The sequence below is a fragment of the Macrobrachium nipponense genome, chromosome 15, assembly GCF_015104395.2.
Source record: "Macrobrachium nipponense isolate FS-2020 chromosome 15, ASM1510439v2, whole genome shotgun sequence".
Lineage (NCBI taxonomy): Eukaryota > Metazoa > Arthropoda > Malacostraca > Decapoda > Palaemonidae > Macrobrachium > Macrobrachium nipponense.
In genome coordinates, this window is record NC_087208.1 from 2,116,866 (window position 1) to 2,139,135 (window position 22,270).

General features: G+C 40.1%; 1 protein-coding gene across 8 annotated transcripts in view; it reads left to right on the plus strand.

Annotated features, from left to right (window-relative positions):
• The window catches only part of LOC135226965 (probable phosphorylase b kinase regulatory subunit alpha), a 349,374-nt gene that overhangs the window by 79,593 nt on the left and 247,511 nt on the right, over window positions 1-22,270 (plus strand). For all 8 annotated transcript variants that reach the window (XM_064266663.1, XM_064266662.1, XM_064266664.1 and 5 more), the window contains exon 10: window positions 8,442-8,551. In XM_064266663.1, coding sequence (XP_064122733.1) covers window positions 8,442-8,551 — 110 coding nt within the window. The remainder of the gene's footprint in view (window positions 1-8,441; window positions 8,552-22,270) is intronic.

Here is a 22,270-nt window from a genome sequence, read left to right on the forward strand (position 1 = left end):
CTTCCCAGGCTTCCAAAGTTCGTAAACGGATCTTGAAAGAGTGTTTTTCGTCATCAGAATCGTCCTCCCCGCGCAGCGGTTGGAGCTTTCGGAAGCGGTCGCGCCCTTTTGAAGAGGACAAAGACGATAGATGTCGCACAAGCGGCCGCCGCCTTTCCTTTGATTCCTCAGAGGAGGACGCTGCACATCCCTTAGCCCCTTCTGTTTTGCGGTCGTCTCCAGAACAATTCGAAGACTCTCCACCGAAAAGAGAGCAAAGGTGCAAGATGTCGCACAGGCGACCGGCACCTTTGGTCTAAGGAGAAAGACGCTTCACGTCCTTTCTCTTCTTCTGTGTTGCGATCGTCGCCGGAGAGGATGTCTTTTGACGACAATGCTTTTGAGCGCCCTGGTTTTGCGCTAAGGATATACCTGTGGCGGTCCATGTGAGAAGGAGGAGGGCTTCCCCTCGCCCCTCGTCTTCTCACAGGATCAGCCTAAATCGAAGAGATTGAGAATTTGCAACATCAAATTGCCTTATTAGTTGCAGAGAAAGATGATAATTCACGTCACAGGAGGAAGGATGATAAACTGCCAGTCAAGAGATCCAGGCAGTCTCCTTCTCATCGCCTCGCTTTTTCTCCTGTACCTCGCCTTCCAGATTTCGTGCACGAAGGTCTGCAGAGCACGACGTTAAGGCGGCAGCGAGACTTGACGCCAGGCCTGACGTTCGACTGGGCGCTCGGCTCGACGCCGGGGGCGGGACGCTCGGGCTGGATGCCAAGCGTGACGCTCGGCAGGATTCTCGGCTCTGGACGCTCGTCTTGACGCCAGGCATGGCGCGCAGCTGGACGCACGACGTAATGTTCTTCAGACATTCGCCGAGATTCGGAGGATAGTAATGAATCTCAAGAAGAAAACTTGTCGGAGGAATTAACTGAAGAACAATCATCAGCAGTATCTTCAGATTACCAGGTTTTGGTTCAATTGCTTCGAACCTCCTTTGAAGAGAAGTTTAAACTGAAGCCCCGCAGTCGCCTCCTTCACAATTGCTATCGTCTAAGGCTATCAAGACTCCAGGATTGTTGAAGATGGCTACTTCATTATCAACAAAAGGGCTTTTAAGAAAATGCAGAATTGGATGGAGTCAAGAAAAGCCCGAAACAAGAACGCTTTCGCCCTACCCCCTTCAAGACTGACAGGTAAGGCAGGTCTTTGGTATGAGACAGGGGAGGAGATAGGTTTTAGAGCCCCCTCATCGTCCCAAGGTGACTTCGCTACCTTGGTAGATGCACCGAAGAGATCCCTTTTGTCGACGACGAAAGTGCCCTGGACCCTTTCTGAGATGGACCATCATATGAAGGGACTCTTCCGTACGATAGAAGTTTTCAACTTTTTGGATTGGTGTTTAGGGGTGTTGATAACCGGTCGCGTAGTCCTGATTCGCTTAGCCTCGAGGAGCTGTCCAGCGTGCTTGCGTGCATGGACAAGGCCGTCAGGGATGGTTCAGAGGAGTTGGCTTCGCACTTCTGCATTTCGATTTTGAAGAAGAGAGCGGCCTATTGTTTGTTTTACTGCAAAGGCGGTTCTCTATCTCTCAAAAGGCAGAATTGTTGTATGCGCCTCTTCGAGCCATCTTTTTCTCAGGCTATGGTCAAAGATCTGGCTGTCAGTCTACAAGAGAAGGCTACCCAAGACCTCCTAGCTCAGTCGGCAAAGCGTACGGTTTGTCTTCTCTACGTCGGCACGGGCGCAACGTTCAAGAAGCAGAAGCCCTTTCGAGGTGGAGTTTCCTCGAGAACTCTTCTCGAGGAAGTACACGTTCCAGAGCAGTCTCGGCTAAGATCAGAGGAAAGAATGAACCAGATATCCTTCAGCCACCAGTAGGAGCCAGGCTTTGACTATTCTCAAAAGCTTGGATGGAAAGGAAGGCGGACAGCTGGTCGCTCAACGTCATCAAGCGGGGGTACAAGATTCCTTTCTTGAAACCTCCCCCACTGTGCACGACACCCAAGGATTTATCCCCTATTTACCATCAGGAGAAGCAACAAATACTTTTCGATCTGCTCGAGCAGATGTTGGAAAAGAGAGCGGTGGAACAGGTCGTAGACCTGGAATCTCCAGGCTTCTACAACAGGATATTCCTGGTGCTGAAACAGTCAGGAGGTTGGCGACCAGTCTTAGATGTGAGCAGTCTGAGTCGGTTCGTACAGAAGCAGAAATTCAAGATGGAGACACCTCAGTCAGTTCTTGGGACCTTAAGACCAAACGATTGGATGGTTTCATTAGACCTTCAAGACGCGTATTTCCACGTCCCCATCCATCCACAGTCGATGAAGTATCTTCGGTTTGTCCTAAAAGGGACAGTTTATCAATTCAGGGCGCTTTGCTTCGGATTGAGCACTGCCCCTATGATCTTCACGACTTTAATGAAGAACGTGGCGAGGTGGCTTCATCTTGCAAATATCAGAGTCTCTATGTACCTGGACGACTGGCTCATTCGTGCCTCCACTCAAACGCGGTGTCTGGAAGGATCTTCAAAACAACTTTATCATTGGTGAAGTCCCTGGGACTACTGTGAATTTCGAAAGTCACATCTGATTCCAACCCAATCCATCTTGTATCTGGGGATTCAGATGGATTCCAGTGGCTTTTCGAGCTTTTCCGTCCCAGGGACGTCAACAGCAATGTTTAGACAAAGTGACAGCCTTCCTAAGGAAAGATTCGTGCTCGGTGAGGGAATGGATGAGCCTGCTGGGGACCATTTCCTCGCTGGAGAAGTTTGTTTCCTTGGGGAGACTGCACCTCAGACCGCTACAATTTTTTCTCAAGGAAAATTGGAAAGAAAAAAGGAAGAATCTGGATATGATCTTAAAAATTTCAAGAGGTAAAACATCACTTAAAATGGTGGCTAGATCCAGTGAAGTTGTCGGAGGGCGTCTCTCTCAAGCTTCAGAGCCCCGACCTAGTGTTGTCTCCGACGCGTCCACCACGGGGTGGGGAGCAACATTAGGGGGGGAAGAAGTGTCAGGCACCTGGAGAGGGGAACAGGTGTCCTGGCACATAAACCTAAAGGAAATGGCAGCCATCTTTTTAGCTCTCCAGTTTTTCCAAGAAAAAGTCTCTCCATCGAATAGTCCAAGTCAACTCAGACAACACCACAGCTCTGGCGTACTTGAAGAAGCAGGGAGGAACACAGTCTCGGTCCCTTTTGCACTGGCAAAGGAGATCTTGCTGTGGGCAAGGGCACTGGACGTCACGATCCTTACAAGGTTTGTAGCAGGAGTAGAGAACGTCCGGGCAGATCTCCTCAGCAGACGAGGTCAACTTCTGCCAACCGAGTGGACTCTGCATCAGGAGGTATGCCAAGAGCTGTGGGGGTTATGGGGACGTCCGCTAGTGGCATCTTTGCGACGTCCACGAACGAAGAGGCTTCCACTGTAGCTGCTCCCCAGTACTCGACCCAGCGGCAGTGGTGATAGACGCACTTCTCTGGGACTGGACGGGGAATGGACCTGTACGCCTTTCCCCCGTTCAAGATCCTAGGGGAAGTCATGAGGAAGTTTGCGGCGTCGGAAGGGACGAGAATGACTTTGATCGCCCCGTTCTGGCCGGCGAGAGACTGGTTCACAGAGGTCATGGCCTTCGTAGTTAGACTTCCGAGGACGCTTCCAGTAAGGACAGATCTACTCAGACAGCCCCACTTCGAGAGGTACCACAGAAATCTCTCGCTCTGAGTCTGACTGCATTCAGACTATCCAAAAGTTGGCCAGAGCGAGAGGCTTTTCTAGGTCAGTGGCGAAAGCTATCGCCAGTGCAAGAAGAGCTTCATCCAATGCAGTGTACCAATCGAAGTGGGCAGTCTTCAGGAGTTGGTGCAAGAAGAACGGCATTTCCTCCACCACGACCTCTGTGAGCCAGATTGCTGACTTCCTTTTGTATCTGAGAAGGGATCTAAAACTTGCAGTCTCTACAATCAAGGGGTATAGGAGTGTGCTTTCAGTTGTCTTTAGGCACAGAGGCCTGGATTTGGCGGACAACAGAGACCTTCACGATCTCTTGAGATCTTTTGAAACAACGAAGGTTCAACAACCCAGGTTGCCGTCTTGGAACTTGGATGTAGTTCTGAAGTTCCTCATGTCCAGTCCATTCGAACCTATGCATCACAGCTTCCCTGAAGGATGTTACTAGAAAAGCTATCTTCCTGACTGCTCTGGCGACGGCGAAGAGAGTCAGCGAGGTACAAGCGATTAGCAAATACGTGGGCTTTAAAGGTTATAACGCAGTTTGTTCCTTGAGCCCAACGTTCCTGGCAAAAAATGAAAATCCGTCCAACCCTTGGCCTAGGACCTTGGCGAAATTGAAAAGGGCATGGCCGAAACTCATTTGGCGCGAGCCAGAGAGAGTTCTGTGCCCTGTCGGGAGGGCTCTAAAATTCTACCTAAAGAAGACTAAGGATTGTAGAGGGTCTTTCGGATAACTTGTGGTGTTCGGTAAGGAAGCCAAATTTACCAATGTCGAAGAATGCTTTGGCTTTTTTCTTGAGGGACACCATCAAGGAAGCGCATTCATCCTGTCAAGACAGTGATATGAAAATGTTGAAGGTGAATGCGCATGAAGTGAGGGCTATTTCTACGTCGGTAGCCTTCCAAAAGAACATGGCACTTAATGACATCTTGAATGCCACATTTTGGCGTAGTAATTCAGTGTTTGCCTCTCACTACCTTCGGGAGGTTGAGGACTACATACGAGAACTGTTGCTCTTGGGCCCATATGTCGCCAAGCAGACACTATATTGGGTAGCAGAGAGTAGCACTCTTCCTATCATTTAGGAAATAATATGTTAGTTTGGACTTTTTAATTTATTTCTTTTTATTTTTATTTTTAGTTTATATTCTATTTAGGTGGTTTAGTTTATTTGGTGGGTCTTGGGTTCGGCCGCCCTTAGGCGGACTTCCATTCATTAGCCTTGGTTATACGAAGTTTAACCAGATAGGCTAGGTCAGGTGTAATGTTTTTGCGTTCGCCCTCATAATAGGGTAAAATGTTTTTTGTCACATTGTGGTCATGTACCCGTTGACAAATCATCTGGAGCGCACCAGCTATATAGGTCACGTCCTTGCTGGCACCTCCAGTGAAGCATTAAACAGCATTCGGTGTCTAATCAACACCTATATGATCTGTCACATTGTGGTCACGCTCCCCGTGACAGTTCATTAGAGCGCACCAGCTACACAGGTCACGTCCTTGCTGGCACCTCTAGGAATGCATTACCCAAAAAATTGGAGGTCTATAATGTAGGATCTAGTTGTTTTGTGGTCACGCCCCCGTTGACAGATCCTCTAGAACTAAACAGCATCGCAGGTCACTACCTTGCTGGAGTCTCTAGTAAAGCAGAAGCAGACTTGGGTGACGATACTCACGAAGTCAGCTATGCTAACAGGTAAGGAACCAAGATATCAATCATGTAAATGGAATTGTTTCCCAAAATCCGAGTCTGTCTCCCCCTTCCTCCAAAGGTGGGATTCAGCTATATATATATCTGGCAGGTAAGGTTCATGAACAAAATGAATGTTATTGTTATATACAATAAAGTTTGTTCATACTTACCTGGCAGATATATATAATCAAAGTGCCCACCCACCTCCCCTCAGGAGACAGTGGCACTAGAAATATCTGACAGAAAATGGGAATGGTTCCTGACGCCCGCCTCCCAGCGGCGGGAATGGGTACTACCACCTGGCCGACCACTGCGTGTGCCGGGAGTTTTGAAATTCTGTCGGACTTCGGAGAATACAGCTATATATATATCTGCCAGGTAAGTATGAACAAACTTTATTGTATCATAACAATATCATTTTTACTTGAATAGAAAAAGCACAAAAAGGCACAAAAAACAATGAACACAAAAGCAGATTGGGATGCTTTGTTTGCGCTTGGTATGTGCCTAGTCACTGTGGGCTCTGGAAGTAGCGTTTCCGAGTTTAGTAAGTAAGTTCAATAAGATTAAGTAAGAATAATCTCTCTCTCTCTCTCTCTCTCTCTCTCTCTCTCTCTCTCTCTCTCTCTCTCTCTCTCTCTCTCTCTCTCTTACTGAGATGTAGGTTTTTTCATATGATAAATAATTGATTTACAAATTTTCAAATCTTAATATTAATGCAAACAACAATAATATCATTCATTAAAGAAAATACTTAAGTGAAATAGTAAGATTTTAGTTTTAAATTAATAAATTTTGTAAAATTTTAAAGGATTACATATCATCCCTCTTCTTTTTACCTGACTTGGAAAGAATGGGAAGGGTGAGCCTGTCAGAAATGTCAAGAAACCTGACTGCAAGGGTAGGGGAGTGTTGCCATTTTAGTGTGTCTCTAATAAGTGCTGTCATTTTGGCAGTGAGGGGATATACTGAAAATATCTCTCTCTCTCTCTCTCTCTCTCTCTCTCTCTCTCTCACTGAGATGAAAGAATTTTTATGGTACATGTATGTACGTACCATGTTTATTAATATTTTCAAATACGTATAATAATAATAATAATAATAATAATATCAAACACATAGATGAGACAGGATACAAATACCTGGGAATAATGGAAGGAGGGGATATAAAACACCAAGAGATGAAGGACACGATCAGGAAAGAATATATGCATAGACTCAAGGCGATACTCAAGTCAAAACTCAACGCCGGAAAAATATGATAAAAGCCATAAACACATGGGCAGTGCCACAGTAATCAGATACAGCGCAGGAATAGTGGAATGGACGAAGGCAGAACTCCGTAGCATAGATCAGAAAACCAGGAAACATATGACAGTACACAAAGCACTACACCCAAGAGCAAATACGGACAGACTATACATAAAACGAAAGGAAGGAGGGAGAGGACTACTAAGTATAGAGGACTGTGTCAACATCGAGAAACAGAGCATGGGCATATCTGAAAACCAGTGAAGACGAGTGGCTAAGAGTGCATGGGAAGAAGGGACTAATAAAAGTAGACGAAGACCCAGAAATGTACAGAGACAGGAGAGGGGAATGAAAACAGACAGAACAGAGGACTGCACAACAATAACCAAGCACGGACAATACATGAGACAGACTAAAGAACTAGCCAGCGATGACACATGGCAATGGCTACAGAGGGGAGAGCTCAAGAAGGAAACTGAAGGAATGATAACAGCGGCACAAGATCAGGCCCTAAGAACCAGATATGTTCAAAGAACGATAGACAGAAATAACATCTCTCCCATATGTAAGAAGTGCAATACGAAAAATGAAACCATAAACCACATAGCCAAGCTGCCATGCCCGGCACTTGCACAGAACCAGTACAATAAGAGGCATGATTCAGTGGCAAAAGCCCTCCACTGGAGCCTGTGCAAGAAACATCAGCTACCTTGCAGTAATAAGTGGTACGAGCACCAACCTGAGGGAGTAATAGAAAACGATTAGGCAAAGATCCTCTGGGACTATGGTATCAGAACGGATAGGGTGATACGTGCAAACAGACCAGACGTGACGTTGATTGACAAAGTCAAGAAGAAAGTATCACTCAGTTGATGTCGCAATACCATGGGACACCAGAGCTTGAAGAGAAAGAGAGGGAAAAAAGGATAAGTATCAAGATCTGAAAATAAGAAAATAAAGAAATAAGGATATGGGATATGCCAGTGGAAATCGTACCCATAATCATAGGAGCACTAGGCACGATCCCAAGTTCCCTGAAAAGGAATCTGGAAAAACTAGAGGCTGAAGTAGCTCCAGGACTCATGCAGAAGAGTGTGATCCTAGAAATGGCACACATAGTAAGAAAAGTGATGGACTCCTAAGGAGGCAGGATGCAACCCGGAATCCCACACTATAAATACCACCCAGTCGAATTGGAGGACTGTGATAGAGCCAAAAAAAAAAATAATAATAATAATAGTAATATAACTGTAATTACATTTCTTATGAGATAGTCTTTTAAGAAAAATTAAGTAACCTTTCCATTTCACTTTTAAGTAAGGACAACATGATTGGAGTCCTCCCTCCTCCCCTCTCATGGACATAGAGCATGAGAGAATTGGGCTGTTAGCCAGTTTGTACCTAAGCTTCCCTGAAAGTGAACAGGGTCAGTTACTTACTCCAAAACAATAGAGCTCCAGCACAATTTTTTAATCTTAAGCTGCCATGAAAGTTGGGAACTTATAGCATTATAATTACTTGTTAATTATATATAAAACTTAATGTTATTATAAAAACATCATTTTTGCTAGCATTTGTTAAGAATGTCCAGATTGACTTATTTTTAGAGTTGTAACTGGTATTTATTCATGTACTTTTTCACCAACACTGAGTTCCATATTTTAATAGATTAATTAATGATACTTGATATTTTAATGATTATTGGGTCACATTGGATTTTTCTGATTATCTGTGAATATCTGCCAAATTGTCATAAAATCTGCTTTCACAGGACGCAACCAAAAATTAGGTCTTTCAGGACGACAGAGTAGGGATGTTGGTATTCTCTCCACTAGTAAACTGTATTCTCTCCAGGACAGAATCTTTGCATTCACACCACAGGTTAGTTATTGCTGTCTCTTGAGATATGTTGGGTTTTCCTGTTTGCATATTTTGCTATGGTTGCTCAATATATTATTAGCAACTAGTATAATGTTAACTTCAATGCAATGTCTTATTTTCAGATTACAGTTGGCCCTTAAATTTACAAGTTTCAGGTTCATGGGTTTGATTAATTTTTAATTTTCATCAACAATTAAATGGAATATTTTTGGGAGCTTTGCAGCCATTTTTATGCACCAAAGGTGACTTTTGTTGGCCAGAACTGTAATAAAGAGTAAAAAGTTTAACAAGCCATAGATACATTAAGTACTTAAGTTTATTAGTTAGGTGTACTATTGAAATACAGTACTTTACTTACAAATCAATAACCTGTTAATGGCACCTTTGTTAGGTATGTATTGGTGCCATAACTATTATCTCCACTAATAACCGGAACTTGGCGCATTATGGTGTCAAAAATCACTGATTTTATGGCTATAGACAAGCCCCATAAAACCGGATTGCTAGTAACTGGAGGAATGCCTTACTTGCATGAATACTTGCACAGATTTATTACAAATTATAATTTTTCAAAAGTAGGAGTGATATAAAATAGGTTCAGATAGGATTCAAGTAAAGGACTTATCCTTAGTATATGAATCCATAAGGCAAGTAGGTTAAGGATCTAGCTATGTAGACTTGAATGAAAGCAAAGGCTAGTTTAATAAAGATATGTTAAGTTTAAAGGAAAAGCAGCCCTATGACTAGGACACTTTCCAAACAGTATTAATAAAACGCATCAAGACAAAAAGAATATTTACAGGCGGCCCTCGGTTAGCGGCAGGGGTTCCGTTCCTGGCCGCTGACGCCAAGCGATTTTCGACGCTAAGCGATCTTAAAGCCTACGGCCACCACACACCTTCTTTTGAAACTCTAGACCTGTCAAAGGCGCCGTAATCCCACAACGGTGCAATAAGTAAAATTATATTTATGCAGTATAGTACTATAGAATTTACTGTACAGTACATTTGGATGTCTAGAGTATGTAAAGATATAATAAAGTTTATACAGTGTATAGGTAGCTGTAGTGTTCAGGTTACGATCATTAGTCTTACGATAGTCCGATTTCATGAGAGATCAAATTACAATGGCCTAACTTTATCCATCTTCTAGTTACATAAGTTCAATAACAGCAAAAGAGAATGATGAAAGTATGGTTTTAACGTTATACTCGTTGCGTGAACTTGTACAGCCATGAACAACCGAACGAGAAACGACTTTTTTTTTTCTAAGTACAACCGAAGTGGATAACATCCGTTTGGCTTGTATTTCAATCATCGTATTACAGTACAACATTACCGTAGTTGTTATAAATGGCGTTATGTATAGAATAGAACTGGGATATCTTAACCCTCTTACGCCGAAGCCCTAAAAATCAAAACCTCTCCCGTATGCCGGCGCCGGTTTGGAGTAAGCGCGAAAGCGGAAAAAATAATTTTAAAAAAAAATCACAGCGCGCTTACTTTTGAAGATTAAGAGTTCATTTTTGGCTCATTTTTTTGTCATTGCCTGAAGTTTAGTATGCAATCATCAGAAATGAAAAATAATATCATTATCATATGTAAATAATGCAATATATGGTAGCGAAAAAAAAAATTCATAGATAATTGTATTCAAATCACGCTGTGCAAAAAAACGGTCAAAGCTAACGAGTTACTTTTTTTTTTTTCGTTGTATTGTACACTAAATTGCAATCATTTTGATCTATAATACATTGTAAAACAATAAAAGCAACACCGGAAAAATATTATCACAAAATGATGTATGAATTCGTAACGCGCGGACATAAAAAAATGTTATTTTCAAAAATTCACCGTAAATCTAAATATTGTTCTAGAGACATCCAATTTGTTTCAAAATTAAGACAAATGATTGAATATTACAGTACTGTAAGAGTTTTAGATTAGAATTGCAGATTTCGACCATTTCGGACGAGTTAAATTTGACCGAATGTCGAAATTTTTATATATATATTTTTTTATATGCACATATTTCGGAGATGGAAAAAGCTATAACCTTCTATTATTTTTTATTGTATTTTTCTTAAATTTGCGCACATTTTGATATATGAAACTCTATAAAACGGCTGATATGAAAAGGAGCAAATATTGGATAATGCGATGTACGTATTTCGGAGACTTGCGGCCGCGAATCGGCGCGCGGAATGAAGTTAAATATATTTTTCAAAAATTCACCATAAATCACAATATTGTTTTAGAGACTTCAAATTTGTTTCAAAATGAAGAAAAATGATGGAATATTACTAGGCCGTAAGAGTTTTAGCTTACAATTGCGTTTTTCAACAATTTCGGTAGAGTTAAATTTGACCGAATGGTTTTTTTTCTATTTATCGTGATTTATATGCAAATATTTCAAAAAAAGAGAAAAGCTACAACCTTCAATCATTTTTAGTTGTTTTCTACATGAAATTGCGCACAATTTCATATATAAAACTTTGTTACAGCTAATTTTAAATGATGCAAACATTTCGAAAATCGCACAAAAGAGTTACAGCGTGGACGTAAGGAAAATGTTTTTTGTTTTTCATAAATTCACCATAAATCTAAATATTGTGCTAGAGACTTCCAAGTCGTTGCAAAATTAAGGTAAATGATTGAATATTACTAGAATATAAGAGTTTTAGCTTACAATTGCGTTTTTCGACCATTTCGGTAGAGTCAAAGTTGACCGAAAGTTGAAATTTTTGCACTTAACGTTATTTATATGAAAATATTTCGAAACTGATAAAAGCTACAACCATGGGTTGTTTTTTGTTGTATTGTGCATGAAATTTCGCACATTTCCATATATAAAACTTTATGTAACAGCAAATTTAAAAGGGTGCAAACATTAGGACAATCGCACGAAAAAATTTATCGGAAGAGTTATCGCACGACCGTAAGGAAAAAGTTTATTCATAAATTCACCATAAATCGAAATATTGTGCTAGAGATGTCCAATTTGTTGCAAAATGAAGGCAAATGGTTGAATATTTCTATAATATAAGAGTTTTAGCTTACAATTGCGTTTCTCGACCATTTCGGTAGTCAAAGTTGACCGAAGGTTGAAATTTTTGCACTTATCGTTATTTATATGAAAATATTTCAAAACTGATAAAAGCTACAATCATGAGTATTTTTTTGTTGTATTTTACATGAAATTGCGCACATTTTCATATATAATACTTCATGTAAAGGATAATTTAAAATGGTGCAAAAATTATGTCAAAGTGACGAAATAATTTTTGAGATGTGTCACTGATACTTTTTAGTGCGATAAGAAAGAAATTCGCGCTTGCGCGCCTGCGTAGCAATTGTAAACAAAACAAGCCTTGATCCGTGAACTCCCAGCATCCCCCAAGGCGCGTGATTCAAAAGTTTTCGGCTGGTAGGCCTATAAGTATTTTTCCGCGAATTTTTAAAAAAACTTTTTTGAGCTGACGTATGATACGTCCATTCGGCATACGGGAGACATTTTGACTCGACGTTTAATACGTCCATTCGGCGTAAGAGGGTTAATGTAATAACTTTACTCACTATAGATCAGAGATCAATATAGATTAAAGATCAATCGGGAAATATACTGTTAAATTTAAACCTAGTTATAACTGAAGCTGAGAAAACTGTTCAAGCTGCTAATGACTATTATTGTACATCGGCAACAAGGATAAAACTGCAGTAAACGTATGCCATCAAACACAACCTTAGATAAAATTGGGATAAAATCATTTTAATCAAAACTACTGTACTTGAAAGAACACATTTTACTGTTGGTTTCACGACCGTAAAGTTCGTATTACGATGATATAAAGGATTATTGCGAACGGAATCACGTAATTTTTTACGCAATAAACATGCCGCCAACATAATCTGTTAACGAAAAATAAAGTAGTTCACATGCACAACGAGACATTCAATAAATATTTCCACCCAAAAACACGCTGTATAAGGAAAAATAACTTTGTCTCATATAAGTCAAGTATCTAGATGTTCATTTATGCTAACTAGAAGCAAGAGCATTCTCTCAGAATTGCGTTATGGTGAAACAAACTCGTATTCATCAGCTGATTTCAAACCACAACATTGGCTGCTCCGCGGAATACTGGCTTAAATTTGCCGTAGTATTTTAAAATACAATAATATGAGAATAAATACAATATTCTTGGATACAGTGAAATAATATATAAATTTTTAAAGGATTTATGGGAAAGATGCATTATTGATAAAATAACACAATGCATTTTTCGGAACTGGCGGACAAGAACGAACATGAAAAAACATCCCCTGACAACATGGAGCGTAGTTCCAAAGGCTGCCTTAATTTGTATCTTATTTCTGTACAAAAATGAAAATACCTTTACGTAATATATTTTCATACACATTTTAAACATAAAAGCATAAACATTTAAAAAATCGACACATCGATCGCTAAATTTGCACTCTTGTTAACTCGATATTTTCGGAAGAGCGGCAGACGGCGGCATACAAGAATGAACTTGAAAAAACATCGTAGTCAATAACTTGAAGGGCAGTTTCAAAAGCTGCCTTTTTATCATATTTCTGTACAGAAATAAAAATACCCTATTCGTAATACATTTTCATACACATTTTAAACATAAAAGCATAAACATTTATAAAATCAACACATCGATCGCTAATTTGCACTTTTTTAAAATCTATATTTTCGGAAGAGCGGCAAGCGGCGGCTCACAAGAAAGAACATGAAAAAACATCGTATATGATAACGTGAAGAGTAGTTTTAAAAGCTGCCTTTGTACCATATTTCTGTACAGAAATAAAAATACCTTTCACGTGATACATTTTCATACACATTTTAAACAAAAGCATGAATATTTATAAATCGAAACATCCATAGCTAAATTTGCACTTATGTAACTCGATATTTTCGGCATAGAACAGCGTCAGAGGCATATATTTTACCCTAATACCTACGTAATAACTCTCCATAAAATTAGTTAATATAATTTGCATGACCTTTATGGTCTGAACGGCATCTCTACAAAAGTATGAACTCGTTAGACAACTACGCTAGCGGCGCTGTTAACTGAAAATTGTGCCGTAAAGATACCTTTAAAATGCCTTATTTTTTAATGAATATTTTTGATGACCGCCGTAAAACCGATTCGCCGTTGAGTGATTGCGCTGTTAACCGCGGGTCGCCTGTACTAGAGTAAGGCAGGAAGAGAAAAATAAACTCGGTTGTTTTGTGCTAATGCCATTGGATTTATGATTAGGTCAGCCTTGACTTATAAAGCTGCTGATCCCCAAACCTTGATAATGAGAGATAAATTCCAACTGCCAGTAGTAAGATGCATAATGAGAAGGCTTGGACTACCAGAACTTCTTTCCTAGAGTGGTTTCATTTGGTGCTTTGTTCTGGAAGCCAGAAGATATTTTACAGTATGGGACTAGCTTTAAAGTATTTTTGATTGTAGACAATGCCAGACCACAGAAAATCTCATGAGATAAACTACAAAAGTGTTGACGTTGTCTTCTTCCTTTCCAACCTTACAATGTCCAATCAGACCTCAAGATTGCTGTAATTGGGATGTTTAAGGTTCGTTACACTTGGTACACTATGAAAAGAATTTTTGAGGCTATAGAAGATAACAGCACTAAAGAACATGTAATGGAGATGTGGAAACTATGCTGTTTGTTATGCTTCAGATATTGAAAGAGCTGTGAAAGCTGTGATAATCAACTTTTTGGAAGAAAATTTGGCCAAAATGTCAAAGACTTCTCTGGATTTAGTACAGAGCCTGTCAATGAAATGGTAGTTGTAGTGACTATGCCAAATAAGATGAGTGGCAAAGGGTGTGAAGATGTGGATGTGGGCGAATTCTTGATTACTGTACCATCCATGCTGATTTAAAAGAAAGTAACCTGTTGGAAGTAACCCAAGAAGATTTCATACAAAAGTAACTCAAACAGATCTTATACCAGACCCAGAAGTAGCAGTACCTGAAAACAAGGTTATTTTAGATGTCAAAGAAGAATTGACTATTCATGGACTATTTAGTGATATTGATCCCCATGATAATACATGCCTTAAATGTGAAAGAAATTGGTGAAACAGTTGTTTATTTTTTAAAGAAATGCAAAGGCAAAAAAAAAAAACGGAAATCATAGAGTATATCTGAAGGTTAAACCCAAATACCAAGCCTCTCCCACTCATTACACCTCTTCTTCCTTTGCCTTTACCAAGGCTTCAAGACTAGCCATTCCTCATCCAGAATGTATTGATGAAGAGAATGGAGATCTTGATGATCCACCTCCACTCATGGAGTAAATGATGATATTCCCCTACTATATTAAAAAATTGGATATGTATGCCATGTGTAAAAATACTAACTTATGGCAAGAACTGCAATAGTGTTTGTCTTGCATCGTTATTTCCATTATCGTCATCATCGCTAAATATTTCTGAGTTATTGTGTAAAAGACTTTAGAGTGACATTGGATAAGTATTAGCTTGCCCTTACTTATGGGTAAGGTGCATTATATTTCAAGATTACTGTGATGTTTTCTCTAGTGGTATTGTTATATTAATATAACTTCATATATATGTATAATATTGAAGTGAAACGACTGTATGTATTCTGGTATTCTGTACTAGTATTTTAGCTCTTTTGAAGGAAACCTTCCATCTCTCAAGACTCCACTTTTACCCCCTTCAGCTTTGTTGGAGGAAGACAAGGATGACTTTCAAGAGCAACCAACGTCAACCTATGCTTCGTTGCTGAGACACTTCTTATTCAGTTATCCGTCGTTGTTTTCTCTAGTGGCTCCCTCTTTGCCTGGCTCTGCTTTTATGTTGAGGCACCCGTTAGGTTCTGCTAGATTACCGAGGATGGTTCTCTCCTCTTCGTTTTGCACCCCTTCTTCACGCTTTTCTAAGAGAAGGTACTTGTCTTATGCCATAGATGAAGTTCTGTCCCTTGCGAGTCTCTGCCTCTTCCCAGGTGGATTTCTCCGGCCTCGTTGACTCTTTGAGAAGATCAGCTTTCACATCAGCCAAAGTTATGTTTGCTTTTTCAGAAGTATTTTGTGGAAGATATTCTGAAGATGTTCGAGATCTTCAGTTCTTTTGACTGGACGATTGGAACCCTGACGAAGAAAATGGAAGAATGCACATCCCTTCAAAACAATTACACAGTAGAATGGGAGTTCTGTCTTGCGCAGACAAGGTAATTAGGGATGGTGCACAAGAACTGGCTGCTCTGTTTTCATTTTGTATAATTAAGAAAAGAGACCTTTGGTGCACTTTCAGCACCAAATGAGTGATTCCCTCTCAAAGATTTTCTCTTCTGTTTATACCGCTGGATCATAGTAGTCTTCTTCCCAGTACTATGGTCGAGAATGTAGCCTCAAGTTACAGAAAAAGGCTGCGAAGACTTACTATCCTAGTCTGCCAGACACCCTAGGGAGTCGGGCCATACCCCCGACGATTCCTTTTGCCAGGAAGGTGTCCTCTCTGCAACAACAGCCCTTTCAAGGTACGTGGTAGATCCAGGGGCTAATCTCGAACTCGTAAGTAATCTCTGTTCAAGCCTCTCTTCCAAGAAGACCTCCACTAGTCCCTCCTCTAGCAAGTGAAGAGACGGTCCTCCATCCTCTTTTGGGAGATATGGGAAGCAAGGAAAGTGGAGCCATGGATCTTAGAAGTCCTCAGAGAAGGACATTCAATACCCTTTGTGCAAAAACCTCCCATTGTGTCAACTCCCATGCAGTTGACAGCCTACTGCATAGGCTCAGAGAGGATTTTGGCCCTCTAAGCAGAGGTGGACTCGATGATCCAGAAGGAGGCCACAGAACTAGTACAAGACACTTCTTTGGAAGGATTTTACAACCAAATGTTCGTTGTCCCCAAGTCATTAGGAGTTGGAGACTTGTCCTGGATGTCGGTACCCTGAATCGCTATGTGCAAGTATCAAAATTCAGGATGGCAACAAATCAGACAGTCCTGCCCTCCAATCAAGGAGACTGGATGGTGCTGATAGATATGCAGGACACATACTTTCACATGACTGTACATCTGTCTTCAAGGAAGTGTCTGACGTTTGTTTTCCATGACAGGGTCTTCCAATTTTGAACTCTATGCTTTGGCCTCTGCACAGCCCCACAAGTCTTCACCCAGGTTCTCAATCCTTTAGCGAAGTGGCTCCATTTTGATGGGCCTAAATATTTCCCACTATCTCGACGACTACCTCATATGTTTCTCCTCAAAGTCTTGTTGCACTTTGGACCTTCAGAAGACTTCAGCTTGCCCAGGATCTGGGCCTTCTGATCAAGTTCCCGAAATCGCAGTTAGTGCTGAGTCAGCTGATTCTCTATTTAGGGATGAAGATTGTCTCTTTGGATTTTCAGGGCTTTTCCATCCCATGAAAGGATACTTTCTTGCCTCCAAAGGGTTTGAAATTCCTCACTCTCCAGTCATGCTCTGCAAATTAATGGATGAGCCTCCTGTGTATGATCTCATCCATAGAGAAGTTTTCTTCTTTTAGGAAGACTCCTGGACTCTTTCGTCTTCCCAATCAGTGCCATGATAGAGGAGGATCTTCGGTGGTGGCTTGTAGATGGGAGATTTTCAGTCAGGAAAGCTCTGCTTCCTTGAGCCCAGACCTTTCCTTGTTCTCTGTTGCCTGACCCTGCAACGTTTTGCGTTGGTAACGTACAACGGGGCAGCCCTAGTCTACACTCTCTTGGCGAGACTGCCAAGGACCTTCTGCTTTGGGCACAATCCAACTTTACCCTGGTCATCACCCGCTTCATTTAAGGCAAACTGAATATAATAGCGGACAAGCTGAGCCGTTGCAAACAGGTCCTACCAATGGAATGGACTCTGAATCCACAGTTGTGCACTGACCTGTGGAAACAGTGGGGAAAGCTATCGATAGACTTGTTTGTGACGTCAAAGAATCACAGTCTTCCCTTATCCTGCTCACCTGGTCCAGACCCTCTGGCATGGGCAACAGATGCAATGATCCAGGACTGGTCCAACCTGGATGTTATGCCTTCCCTCCATTCAGCATAGTGAGGGATGTCATCAACAAGTTTCAATCTCGTGACAATATCCCCACAACTCTCATAGCTCCGTTCTGGCCACAGAAGGAGTGGATTCCAGATCTTCTCAGACTTCTAGTAGACCTCCCCAGACTTCTTCCACAGCAACAAAGTCTCTCAGGCAGCTGCACTTCCATGGGTTTCATCAAAGTTTGTCTACTCTTGCTCTGGCAGGCTTCAGACTGTCAGGATGCTTGTCAGAGCCAGAGGATTTTCAAGAGAGGCCGCAAAAGCTATCACTAATTGCAGACGGCAGTCCTCTTCTAAAGGTCAGTCTTCCACTCCTGGTGCCGAGAACGCAATATCTCCTCTTGTAAGACCTCTCCGATGCAGATAGTAGACTTTTTTTTACTCTTTGTTAGGTCTTCTAAAGGCCCAGCAATGTCAACCATTAAAGGCTATACATAGAAATATGTTGAACTGTGTTTAGGCATAGAGGCCTCAATTTAGTGGAGAGTCAGGATATTTGCAACTTAAGTCATTCAATACTTTGAAACAAGCCAAGACTACTGTAGTGTCATGGAACCTAGATGTAGTCCTTTGATGGCTGTCAGGTTACCCTTTTGACCCCATTCATTCTTCTTTGAGGGATTTGACAAAGAAGACGCTTTTTGATCGCTTTGGCTACTGCCAAGAATGTTAGCGAGATACAAACCCTAGACAGACAAGTTGGCTTCACACAAGGCGATGCTATCTTTATGTTCACACTAGGTTTCTTAGCTAAGATTGAAACCCCTTCTAATCCCTGGCCCCATTCTTTCGCTATCAAGAATTTGACTAGTATTCTCGGACTATTGGGTCAAGAAAGAATTCTCTGTCCAGTAAGAGCTTTGAAGTGTTACCTGGAGAGGACTAAGAAGATCAGAGATTCTCACAACATCTGGTGTTTGGTGAAGAACCCCCTCAGGCCCATTATCCTAGAATGCACTTAGATTTTTCTTGAGAGAAGTTACTTCTTAGGTGCACAAGGGTATTCAGAACGATCTTCTACCCTTGTTTAAGGTCAATCCTCATGAGGTTAGAGCAGTGGCTACCTCCTTAGGATATGAATGCAATTTGTTGCTTCCCTTGATTCTTCAATCTACTTATAGGGAATATAGGTCTGTGTTTGTGTCACGTTATGTAGAGATGTGGAAACAATATATGAAAACTAGTCCTTTAGGACTTTTTTCCATAACTGGTATTGGGTGAGGAAGGATAGGAGTATATCTTTTAAGTCTCTATCTCCTCACCTTGGTTTAAGTTATATAGTTATGGGAAGCCTTGGGTCTACAGTGTACCCATGGGATCCACCAATCATTTTCTCTCCATTTGGTTGGGTGTTGGTTTTTGTGGGCAATGTAGGTAACATATATCTCTGTATCTCTGGTTAGGTTTTTATTGTGCATCCAGTCCAAGGGCATTTCTTTGTTTGGTGCTTTGGTAACCGACGGAGTACTCCTCGGTTGCAAAGCCCCCACTAAAGTAGAGGTGGCTCTCAGCTTTACTGCTGTGGAACTACAGGTCAAGATGAGTGACAACTAGAGGCAGTATCCTCCTGCTGTATTTTGCTCACCAGGTAAGGACACAACAAGTATTTCACTAATGCTGGCTAGCTTTCTATTGAAAAATGCTTCTCCATTACCAGTATTTTCTGATAGTTTTAGTCCATGTTTCTCACCCCCTGTCAATGTGCGAGTCAGCAATGTAATTACTTGGTAAGTTACTTAAATAGAAATTATATTTTTATCATAAGATAAAATTTTATACATATCTACTAAGTAATTACATGATTGAAGCCCTCCCACCTCTCCTCTCATGGACTAGAGCATGAACGAATTGAGCTCTTCAGTTGGGTTGTACTTATTCCTTCCCAAAAGTGGATGGGTCTAGTTACCTACACAAATAAAAGAATGCTACAGCAATTTTTTTAAAACTTAAGCAGTTGCAATTAGTAGGGACTAATCGCATTGTAATTACTTGGTATATAAAACTTTATTTTATTATATGAAAATATAATTTAAAAAGTTAGTTTATGTGAACACAAGGTAACTGTAACTGTTAACTACCCAACACCTTGTTACTCAACTATGTCAATGACAGACCAGATTCACCAATAGAAAATTCCTATATATCAAATACTTCTGAGGAATGTCTTAAGATAGCACCAACTGTCTTCAAATATTGGAATAAAGTGCCTCAGTGGCGTGATCAGTATGGTCTTGACCTGCCACCTCGGTGGCCACAAGTTCAATTCTTGGGCATTCCATTGAGGGGTCAGAGATGTGTATTTCTGGTGATAGAAGTTAACTCTCGATGTGGTACAGAAATCACGTAAAGCAGTTGGTCCTGTTGCGGAATAACCGCTGGTTCCATGCAACATAAAAACACCATACAAACAAACAAACAAAATAAAGCATTGTTTGAAGGGAATACTCTGGGTTATTGAAAATTAGGAGTTGTCCACTAAGACTGAATCCAGAAAATAATTTTCTACCTGGTAAGGCATAGAATGCAATTAATATCATTTGAAGGGCAATTGAATTGAAAAGGATGAAATAATATGAATAATTAAGTTTTAGGCAACCCTGTAGTAATTGGAAAATTATGATGAGAATTCAGCATAGCTGTAAGTAGAGCTTTAGACTGAAGAAAAGTGAGCCAGTTATCTCTTGTGGAATTGAGACTGCAGGTGGCGCACGTTCACTACTTTTCACTCTATTAAGTAAAAGGCTGCAAAGTTGGTGACATTTTAAGACCACAAATTTGGGTTATATATGAGTGATATTCTGTCTCTCATGGAAAGTTGTTTAACAATGTCATTCTGTTTTTGTTAATGATTAGCTTCCTGTTTTTGTTAATAATTGTTAAGGAAATATAAACTGTGTACTAATCAAGAAAAGCCTTCAGAACTAGCATGGATAGCCAAGTTGTTATAATGTTCCAATGAATGAACATGTAGCAAAATCTGTATTAAAAACAGGATGAGACAGTTATTTTGTGGCAACAAATATGCAAGTATAAATAGTAGAATATTTTATTATTTTTGTAAAACAGTAAAGCAAAATGCCAAGAAAGAAATTTTTTTATTGGCATTTAGGTTTATAGTGTACATGGGCACCTCAACTTGCGAGAGGGTTTTGGGATCGGGCCCCCAATAAGTAATAAAATATCCTGAAGTAATGAGGAACCAAGACTTGGGAATACAGTAATACTTCAGTCTTTTGCGATTCGAGTTGCGCGAATTCACTATAGCGCAAACTTTTCATTGGAACCTAATTAGTTATACATGAGTTTTTCACTGAGAAGATGCGAAAACGCAGCATTGTTGAATTCTTGATAAACCCTACAAAAGTGTATGTTTAATTTTTGGTGTAATTTATAGGGTTTCAGGCTTTTATGTGTAAATTAAATAACATTAAATAATAAGCAATATAATTTTAACTTTTCTCTCTCTCTCCTCTCTTGGTCCTGCTCTCTCTCTCTCTCTCTCTCTCTCTCTGAAAGGAGAGAATTTTTATGGTACATGTATTTACGTTTATTAATACACATTTTCAAATATTAATAAGATTAAATAATAATACATAATGATTATAACTGTGGTTACAAAATTCATGTGATAGTATTTTAGAGAAATAAAATAACCTTTCTATTTCACTCTTTTAAGTAAGGGCAACTCTCTCTCTCTCTCTCTCTCTCTCTCTCTCTCTCTCTCTTACTGAGATGAGATAAGTTTTGTGGTACATGTATGTTTATTAATATTTTCAAATATTAATAAGATTGATAATAATGATGATAATAATAGTAATATAACTGTAATTACAAAATGCATTTGAAATATCCTTTTTCTTCATCTTGTGTTTTTAACTCGAACAGAAGCTCGAAACCAGAGCTGTCAAATATGTCAAGTAATTTGAACCTTGGGGAGTGTTGCTAATTAGAAGGTAAATGATTTTTACATAATTCTCTCTCTCTCTCTCTCTCTCTCTCTCTCTCTCTCTCTCTCTCTCTCTCTCTCTCTCTCTCTCTCTCTCTCTCTCTCTCTCATTTGTAGTTAATGGTAGATAATTTTATTGATGTAATTTTACCTTTACTGTCTAGAATTGAAAATGCGCCATTCTAAAACTTAGACACATAACTAAGAGTTGTATTAGTCAAAATAAAAAGGACTATTTGTTCATGAAAAGGAATTTCAGAACAAAGAGAAAGAGACAGAATAAAGAAATTCTTAAAAACAGGTTGAAAAGACTTAACTGTATACTAATCAGATACATGCACATACATGCTCATACACAGTGCAGACAGTTTTTTTTACTTATTAATGTTAAAATATTTTATTTATTAACATTTGAACTGAGGTTTGATGGGCGACTTCGTTTTGTGGTCAAATGCTTCAGCAATGAGTGAACGAAAAGTTTTGAAAATGTTTCGTAAGGGTTTTTCTGAAATTTGGCTACACGTGACATTTTCTTACAATTTTCAAATATATGACAGATTTCACACTTATGAAACATATTATGGCCTTAGCGTATGCGATACTCGCGCTTTCGCACTGAAATAAAGGATAAATATGGAGCATGCTAGGTTGCCAGTTAGTGAATTTTGAACGAAATCCTAT